At 41.3% G+C, this 9,708-nt stretch overlaps 1 protein-coding gene across 8 annotated transcripts in view; it reads right to left on the reverse strand.

Moving 5' to 3' along the window:
- CUL4B (cullin 4B) overlaps nucleotides 1-9,175 on the reverse strand; it is a 50,943-nt gene extending 41,768 nt beyond the window's left edge. For 2 of the 8 annotated variants that reach the window (XM_037152092.2, XM_037152089.2), the window contains exons 1-2: nucleotides 2,908-2,974; nucleotides 1,605-2,156 (exon numbers count right to left, since the gene is read on the reverse strand). In XM_037152092.2, the coding sequence (XP_037007987.2) occupies nucleotides 1,605-2,156; nucleotides 2,908-2,935 (580 nt within the window). In that variant the 5' untranslated portion in view covers nucleotides 2,936-2,974. Of the gene's footprint in view, nucleotides 1-1,300; nucleotides 1,419-1,604; nucleotides 2,157-2,907; nucleotides 2,988-7,831; nucleotides 7,847-8,891 lie in introns of those variants that run through there. The other 6 variants (XM_037152093.2, XM_037152091.2, XM_053662352.1 and 3 more) reach the window with 6 other exon arrangements.
- Between the last annotated feature and the right edge of the window lie 533 nt (nucleotides 9,176-9,708).

Consider the following 9,708-nt stretch of genomic DNA (forward strand, 5'->3'; position numbering starts at 1 on the left):
ATGAGCACAGGGAAATTTTTTAAATATTAAAACACCCAAATGACTCCAGAACCTATGTAGTATTTTCAGAATGGCTTTAAATTTCCTTTACCAGCAATGAGTATTCTTTTTAATTAAAACATCCAAATGCCTTAATAATGAGTGTTTAGTTTATGAGGGAGAGGAAAAAATCCAAACAAAATCTCTGAAACCAGTATGCAAATGCAATTAGGATCATAGCTCATCTGTTTAAAAATTCTCAGCTATTAAATCAATATATTTTAAGTGAAATAGTGAACACATTAATCAATTACAACTTATATTTACTTCAGAAAGGTCTACTATTAAATCAAGATTACAACACTCTTGAGTGCCTGGGAATGGGAGAGGAGTAATAAAGGAAAGGTTAAAAATAAGCAAGACTATAACCCTCTGCTTGAGACAAAATAGAGCATATTCCTGGTTTCCACACTTATATGGAAAACACAAGCATGGAAAAGCTAATTTTCTCAATACTGACATTTAGTCACAAGGCAGTTAATATGGTAAATGTTACTTTAGTTCATTCATTTACTTCCCCACATAACAGTTTTTAGCATCTATTACCTGCCAGTTAAGAGTGTTGAAAAAGTCAGTCAGAAAACTGGAAACACAGCCAACAGATACAAAGTAATTCAGCTCAAGTTGACATTTTTTAATTGCTAATTTTATATTTGTATCAATGTACACAGTCAACAGATACCAAGTAATTCAGCTCAAGTTGACATTTTTTAATTGCTAATTTTATATTTGTATCAATGTACACAGTCAACAGATACCAAGTAATTCAGCTCAAGTTGACATTTTTTAATTGCTAATTTTATATTTGTATCCATGTAAAATTTTGTATCCATAATTCTCTCAATCATATATCTCAAACACAAAAACGAACAAATTTTCCGAAAAGGTGCAGTCAGTACTTTAAAACCCATTTTAACGGTGAAATATAGATGTAGTAATCTTTACACTAGTGCCACACAGAGTTACTACTTCTGTGTATACACAGTATTTTTCACTTCCAAACCCTACCTTTGGAAAGAAATGCAGAGCTCATAAATGTTCTTCTCCAAATATTGTTTCCACAGTGAGTTTCAAGAATATAGTATTCAACATTATAAATCTAACTATAAATGTTTGAGCATGAAAAGATCATCATTGCTACCTGCATTTCTAGGGACTGGAGAATGTGGCCTACTGGAGCACAAAAATAAAAATCCCAGCAGTGCCAAGACTAACTATGCACCTGAAATAAATAAAGCTCTTTAGAATAGAAATTTCTCACCTGTAAAATCCGGGTCACTCATACCGACTGTCAATGTTGCAGAGAGTAACTGATTAGATACAATAGGCTGAGACAGACCTCAAAAGCCTGCACAGAAACACCCGCTGTATGCTTCAGCACAAGGATACCAACCACCCCCGGAAAATGAACCCTCCACTCAAAAGAGGACCTCCCTCCACCTCATTGATTATGCATAACACATTAGGCCACCTCAATACTGTTTAATAAATTAACATAAATAGAGCACGTGACTGCTCAAGTGTCAAATCCTTAGTAGGTGATTATGGATTTTGGCTTTGGTTACCTTTAAAGTTCTTGATCACTAACTTCTTAGCAGAGCCAGGCTTGCTGTTAGCAAAGCTAGAGACGGTGGTAGAAGATTTAGCCAGGCCGTTTGCGTGATGCACCGAAGCCACAGAAGAGATTAGTATACTCTTATTTTTAAGTTGCTGCTGCTGAGATGTTGCAGCAGTTGGTGAAGATGAGGAGGAGGAAGAGGAGGATTCCTCAGCCATCTTCGCATCAAACCCTACAAACTCCAGGGTGTCTTCAAAACGCAGCTTCTTCTGTATCGGTACGTGGCTGGAAGCAGCCAACGAAACCCCCACGCAGAAAGACGAGGTTGAAGGGGATGCCGAATCCCTAGGTTGTAAAGGAGGAGTGGAAGAGGAGGGAGAGGTGGAATCAAAGTCTTCTCTCTCGTTACTACTGTTACTGCTGCTACTGCTGCTGCTGCTGCTGTTTAACTTTCTCTTCTTGGCAGAGGTGGGCGGAGTGGTGCTGGTATTACCATCAGTGGCAGATCTGACCTCCTGAGCAGCAGCAGCAGCAGCTGAGGGATTGGGGGAAGAAAAACCTGTTGGAAACATGAAAATAGCGGGGTCAACAGGCAGAGGAGCATCAAAAACCTACGTTTATATGCCTGCGTGTGTGTAGGAGAGAAGGTGGCAATGCTCGAAGGGGAAGGGAAGAAAGAAGAGAGGAGAAACACAGAGGACGAGAAGGAAAGTGAAGGGGGGGCTACACCGGGGGAATGGGAGGGTTTGGGAAGGCGGATAGGCTGACACCAGGAGTGAGCAGAACAAGGGGGGGAGAGCGAATGAGAAGGCAGACAGGTAAACGGCCGTGCCGTCCCCCTTTCCTGCTTTTCGGTCTCTCTCCCCCCTTTCCGCTGGAGCGACTCAGTGAGTCTGTGAAGCTGCAGCTCCTCCTCCTTTTCTCCCTCTGTTTGGGAGGGGAGAAGCCGTGGCTGGGGGGGAGGGGGAAGAGAGCCAAGGCTTGTTATTGTCAATAGCACAAGAATCTAAAGATGGCGCCACTTCCGGTCACGCGGCAGCGAGGGCGGGGCGGTATCAGTCCGGAGGTGGGAGGGGGGTGGAGAAAAAGCACTGCGGGCTCCAGGGGGGCGGGGGAGCTGGTTGAATGCGAGGCGGCAGGAAAGCGGCGGCAGAGGCGCCCGAGATGGTCCGGCTCTGGGGCTCCCGCTTGCTCTCTGCTCTCGGTCTGGCGCTCCCTTCTCAGGCAGCGACGTCCTCCCCAGTCTCCTGGATAACTCCCACCCCCTCCTTTACGGTCCCGCGGGAAGCTTCGCGCCGCAGGGCCCTTACCGGAAGTGACCGAGGAGACACTTTTCATAACGCCCAGATCCTGAAGCCCCCAGGTCCGCAGGACTGGGGGGGGGGAGAGGGGGAAAGGGGGGGGTAAGAGAAGTGGACCGGGAGGAGGGACGGGTCTCCGAGGCACCTTCGGAGCCCCCGATTGGAGCTTTCTGAACGCGGGGCCAACAGGGGGTAGAGGTGGTGGGGGGGGGTGGAAAGGTGGTGAGAGATGGAGCGGGAAGGAGCTCGAAGGGGAGGGAAGGTGGTGACGGTGAGGGGCGGGGTGAGCTAGCTGGGAAAATAGGGGAGGAGGGAGAGAGGGATGGAGGAAGGGAGGAAGTAAAAAGTAAGGGAGAATGGAAACTTTGAAAGAGATAAAGGAATAAGGAGGGGTAGTAAGGCCAAGGAGGGAGTAACCCCAAATGGAGAAAACCGTAATCATGCCGTTCTGTGTACTGCTAGGGAGGAATGTCATGAGGTTAAGGTAGGAAAAGAAAAGAAACAGTTTATATAGCAAGAAAAACAATTATTGATTCGGTTGAGCTATAAATGGCTCCTCTGTTATGTCAAGGACACCAATGACCCCCAAGACTGAATAGGGCCTGAGTTTTGATCCCTTCCTCAGTAATGCAGATACAAACCCTTTCAATTTCCTACCCGGAGCATTTTCTAAGATAGCTAGCTAGAGTTAAGGGTGCATTCTAAGGCCAAGAAACAGGAAGGCAAGCCCCACCCCCGCACCCACACCTACAGCACAATTCCCAGGACCAACCCCGGACCCCATCAGTCATTAACCTAGTAGTTTACATACTAAACGCCACTTATTTTACCAAATCTCGGCTCATACGCTGTCTCAAAGAATAAATTTCAGGAGAATATCGACAAAACTCAATGTTTTCAACCAACGTAGTACATGAGCCAAAATTTTAAAGTGGATTACTCATGAGAACAAACCTCTAAATCTGGTTAAATTTGCAGCAATAAACCTTGTAAACTTCCTGTTGGGAGTTTGTATTTAACTCGAGGGCATTGGAAAGGGGTGCAAAAACCACTGGCAGCGCAGAGTAACAGGGGGAAAAAGAGGGACAACTGTAATTGAACAACAATAAAAAACTAAATATGCCAACCTGTTGATCATTCTAACCACAGAAACATTCAATGAGCATGTATCGAAAGACCAATGCCACAAACAACCCCAGGTCCCTGCCATTGAGAAGCCAGTTAGGGAAGATAGTTTCAAAACTAACTTCCATAACAGTACTATTAACAGATGTACAAAGTGCTGTGGAAAGAGGTGAAACAAGAAATTTGGGGGAATTTTGTAATAGAGTTTTACAGAGGAATTGAAGTTTATGCTGGGTCTCAAAGGGAGAATAACCAAAAAGACAAGAGGAGAGGGGGTAAAAGGCATTCTGAGCAGTGGAAACAGAGAAAACAGAGTTTTGAAAGGGCCTGGCCTGTTTATAGAAATTTGGAAGGTGTAGTGGGCCTTTCCATAGGAAAAGTATGATGCCCTGTTGCAAGTAAGGAAGATGAGGTTCAAGAGTATCTGGCACAAAAAGCCAAAACTTTTAGAGTCTACCTTGTAGGCTAGGGTAGACGGCATGGAAACCAGCAAGTAAGCTGAACTTTTCAAAGCAGGGGTGTGAAAGGCAAAAGATTTGTACAGTCTGAAGAGAAATCAGAGTATAAATGGTGATGTGCAGAACCTTGACTTGGGGTGATGAATACACCATACAGTATACAGATGATGTATTGTGGAATTGTGCGCTTGAAACCTGTATAATTTTGTTAAATAGTGTCACCCCAATAAATTCAGTAAAAAAGGAAACAAAGTAAAAGCAAGGGAGTGACAGGATTGTAGTGGAGTGAAAGCAGTTTGTATCCTACCTTGATATATACCAGTTAGAATCCTAAGAATAAACCAATTTTCTAACTTTGTTTACACAGGCTTACTTTGTTTTTTTTTGGGGGGGTGGTTTTTTTTTTTTTTTGTCTTGAATGTTCCTTGGTTAAAATGCAAATCCTCCTAGAAGAGGTGCCATCTTGGGACTCTATCAGCTTTGTGCTGTTTGATGAGCCTGCTGAGAGCAAGGCTGTAGGGTACTTAGGCTCCAGGGCCACAAAAAATGGAGATAGAGACCTGAAAGGGGGGGAGGTAGATGGATTCCTGCCTGTTGGGTTGTAGCGTATTGTCCTTGCTGCCTAACGTGAGTCTGTAAACTCTTAAGACCAAGGAAGGTATCCTAAAACATTAAACCCTCTTTTATTGTGTCTCACATTTTCACAAGATGCTGAACAACTGTGTAAATGCAGGGTAAATACTGAGTTGAATATTTCATCGAATAGAAATAAAATAATGCCATATCTTTATAAAGAAGAATTAACTGGCTAATTTTCAGGATTATGAGCAAGGCTGTTCTAATGCATGTAGTTATATTCCTAAGAAGGGTGTATGGATGGGCCAGCTGATAATGGCCCAAAAGTACCTCTTCTAGGAGGATTTGCACTTTAACCAAGGTCTTTTCAAAACAAAAAAGTAGACCCAGTTCTAATTCATGAATTATATTCTTTAGAATGATGTATGGGAGTGCTAGCTATTTTTGAAATTACGAATATTAGTGCAACAGGAAGGTGATGCTTTGCCATACAAAGATAAACTTTTGTAAGTAACATAAAGGATAGCCAAGTCCTGTTAATATTCCACTACATTCTAGTAATAATGGCCCCGAATCTGATGACATGGTTATCTAAACCCTTCACTCTACTGAGACTTGTTAGTTCTAAAAGACCCTTGGTTCTTGAGCTTTAGCTCACTTTTGATGGCCCAGTAGTTCAATCTACTATTTAAGTTGTCTATGAAATATCCTCAAGTGAGTTTTGTGGATATATATATATGTGTGTGTGTGTGTGTGTGTGTGTGTGTGTGTGTGTGTGTTTAATAATCTTTTGACATTTTACAACCTCATTTTACTTTGTGCCAGGTTAGTCCTCACTAAATAGCATATCTTAATATGGATATATGATTTTAATAGTGATTTTTCAATTTAACATTTACATTTTGTGGCACATACCAGCTTAAATATTATATGACATGTGAGGACCATAACTGTGTGACTTCTTGGCCCCTCGGGCCAATTTAAAAGAAGAAAAACCTCCCACATTGCTTTGTAAAATGTCATTTACATCCAGAAGCAACGAATCGGGGCTAGCTAGAACATAAACATATATTTTATACACGTAAACATTAAACCAATTCTCAACATAAAAAATACATTTTTCAAGGTTGAAGTCACCGAAACCACAATAATCAAGAGATGCAGTGTAGGACACTATAGAATTATGGCCATTATTAGACTAAATCATACTGGACACTTAACACATACTCCATGTACTGTATTATAATCTTTCATCTTGTGATTTTAATTCATACATTAGAAACACTAATTAAACTTTACAATGCTTCTAAGTGAGGTATAGTTATGATTGGCCTTTTAATCAAGTAAATAAATGAATTTGTAGGTATTTATAAGGGTAAATATATGCATAAAGGAAGAAATACAAACAATGAGGACCAGTGTTTCTAAATTCCACTCCCTTATTTCTGTAGGCATTTCTCTAAAGGGGCAGAATATAACTTGTTTCCCTTTTTTTGATCAAAGGGTTTCCCCTGTACTTGATTTTTCTCCAGACATCCCAGAGCAGGAGCTTGTCAATAGATAGACACCACCCCTGGAAGTCTTGTTATCTGTGGGTGCAATTTTCCCTAAAAATAGGAGACACTGCTTGCTCAGAATACCAAAGATGTTTTTGCAGCGCGCTTTGTTTTAAGAATGTGTCAAGAAAAAATATACACTGCTGGATAAAATGTGGCCCATGTTCTCTATCCACTTTCCTGAAAGACCACCTTTGAAGCAGGGAAATACAGCAAAGGCAAACCTAGCAGTGATGAGAAACGTTGTATCATAATGAGCACTTTGTTATCAATAGCAAGGTGCTGCTATGGGATCACTGAGGAGGCCAAAGCTTAAGCAAAGATTATCCAGCTGTACAATGTGAACTCACCCTTTGACCATCCTGGAGTTGCTCTATAAAACAAGCAAGTTAGTCACAAATGCTGAACCCACAGTGCTCAGTAAAATGCAAATAACAGATCTCATTTGTAACAAAATCATTTATCTTCTATGTAAAATTATCTTATCTACTGAAGAATTACTGACTCAGGTATGTCAACAACCATTTGGACGTAGCTCTGTCGCTCAGAGATTTTTATCTACTGTCATACCCTGAACCATCTGGAAAGCAGATTTAAAGACTAACAGGGCCAGGCCATTTGCCTTGGGGGTTGGGGGTGGGGAACTGAATCAGCCACATATATTACTTCTTCTTTTGGTGCTGCCAAGCACTTGCTTATTATGGAATTGCTGGGTCTATTTTTATCCTTCTGTTCACTTTTATCAATGACTCTCAGTCTTTCCCCCTCACCATGCTTTTGGGTTTATTCTTCAAATGGCATATTCAGCTTTTCTTTTTCTCAAGAGCAAGACCAGTGTAGGGTTGTTTTTTTTTTAATTTTTAAATTTAGTTTTAGAGAGAAGGGAAGGGAGGGAGAAAGAAAGGGAGAGAAACTTCAATGTGAGAAGCACTGATTGGTTGTCTCTTGTAAGCACCCCAACCTGAGATTGAGCCTGCAGTCCTGGCATGTGCTTTGTGGGAGGAAGCCCAACCAACTGAGCCACACCAGTCAGGGAAGGGCCAATGTAGGGTTAAATCCATGGTTCCCCATTCTGACTGCACAACAGAATTGCCTGGGTAGCTTTTACAAAAAGCACCTTTGCTCAGGTTTGAACCTAGTCCAGCTAAATCAGAATCTCTGTGAGTAGGGTCTCAGCTTCCAGTATTCTTAAGAAGTTCTCTGGATGTTTCCACATACCTCTAGGGTTGAGACCACAACTGTTGGTGAAGTAGGTACCATTGTGATTTGAATGGGGTTGATAAGCCCTTGTACTCCTTTCAATGCCTGAAATTACAATTGTTAATTCCTTTTGATTAAAAATAGCTTCCTTGAACAACAATAAAGAGAGGAGAAAAATAAAATAGCCCCCTTCTCTAGGAATTCTTTTTTTCAAATGCAAATTAGCCAGAGTGTCTTTAAAGTGAATGGGTCTTGGGAACTAAGAATAATGAAGTACAAAGTGCATTGAAGTAAACAGAACAAGGAGTAGGTTTTGCAATGGAGGGGGGCGGTTTGGGGGTGTAAAGTTACCATCAAAGGAGGAAAGATTTCAGAGAGGACATTTTTGCTGACCTCCCAGTATTGCCTTGGGCCAGTCCGGCTTTGTGAACTAAATATTTAAAATATAGCCAAATTTAACTGCTTATTTTATCTAACAAAATTATGTTAAAAACCTAAATAATTTTAATAAGCAAAAAAAAAAGAGCAGACATTAGGAATGTAGGTTTGGTTGGAACGATTCATAAATGCCCAACTTCTGAATTATCATTCACCATATGGATGTTTCTATTGCCAAGTCATCTGTTTTTCCTGATTTCATTAAATGTTCTTTATTCCCACCAATAGCATTATTTCTCTTGCTAGTTCATTTGGTCATTCAATAAAAATGTATTGAGCAAGTAACTACTTGGGGCAAGGCATGGTGCTGCTAGAATACAAAGCTAACACAAAATTCCATTTGCAATTGATTTTACAGCTTTTCAGGGCACTTTCACATTCAATCTTATTCTGTCCTCATAGCCACAGTTATGAGATACATCAGAGCCATCCCCATTTCACAGATGAGAAACAGGCTCAGAGAAGGAGGTTTAAATGACTTGGCAAAATCACAAAGCCCACAGAGTTAAACCAAACCTATTTTTTTTTCTAATTCCAAATACAGTAATTTCCCATAGTTTACAATGTAGTAAGGAGACATGCTATAAAATCGTCTCAAGTAATAGACAAGTTATGAAAAGACATTCAGAGTCCCACTTACCAGAAGAAAATATGAGAAATAGTAAAACTAACTTCTTTATTGAAGTTAGCCAAATCACAGTGTCCAAAAGGAGGCCAAGCTTGGATTCAGTTCAGGCTATCATTAAGCAGGCAGGACACAGCAGCAAGCCGGGTACATTCAAGGAGACAGTGGCAATTTGGCTCTAGCGAATCCGTTTGTTCTCTGGCTGGACCCTCAGCCAGTGGCTGATCTTCACCAGAAGTAGAAACCAGCACCTTCTGCTAGCCAAATCCAGGCAAACACTGAATAAACCTTGCCATAGGGCCCGTTACGATCTAGTCACTGAGTATACAAAGACAACCTTTGCCCTCAAACAGTTCTCAATTGGCCTAGTTGGTGAGGAAGACAATTATAGGACTGAGATAAAGGTTACTAGAGGAACACTGGAGATACCTGAACAGCCTAGGAGGATAAGGTGCACGTAGGGAGGAATAGTGGAGGAAGGGTGAGGGTGGGCAGTTAAGAAGAGCTTCCAGAAAGAGTGATTCACTTTAAATTCCTGAGTGTAAGTGAGAATTAACCATGTAAGGGGAGTAGGAGGGAGCAGAGGGCACAAAGAGGGGGAAAAAGAAGCACATTTAAATCCTTAAGGTGAGAGAGAATAAAGCATATTCAGGAAATTGCAAGACTGGTTCTCAGGGAATAGGTTCATTCCTAACCAGAAACTCTGGAGTGCTAAGGAAAAAAATGAAGACAGCATCCCAAGCTCAAATCCTGTAAAACAGTGATTTTCAACATTTTTTGTCTCATGGCACACATAAACTAATTACTAAAATTCTGCAGCACACAAAAAAAT

Source organism: Artibeus jamaicensis, unplaced genomic scaffold (assembly GCF_021234435.1).
Source record: "Artibeus jamaicensis isolate MK-2021 breed Jamaican fruit bat unplaced genomic scaffold, CSHL_Jam_final contig_240, whole genome shotgun sequence".
NCBI classification, from domain to species: domain Eukaryota; kingdom Metazoa; phylum Chordata; class Mammalia; order Chiroptera; family Phyllostomidae; genus Artibeus; species Artibeus jamaicensis.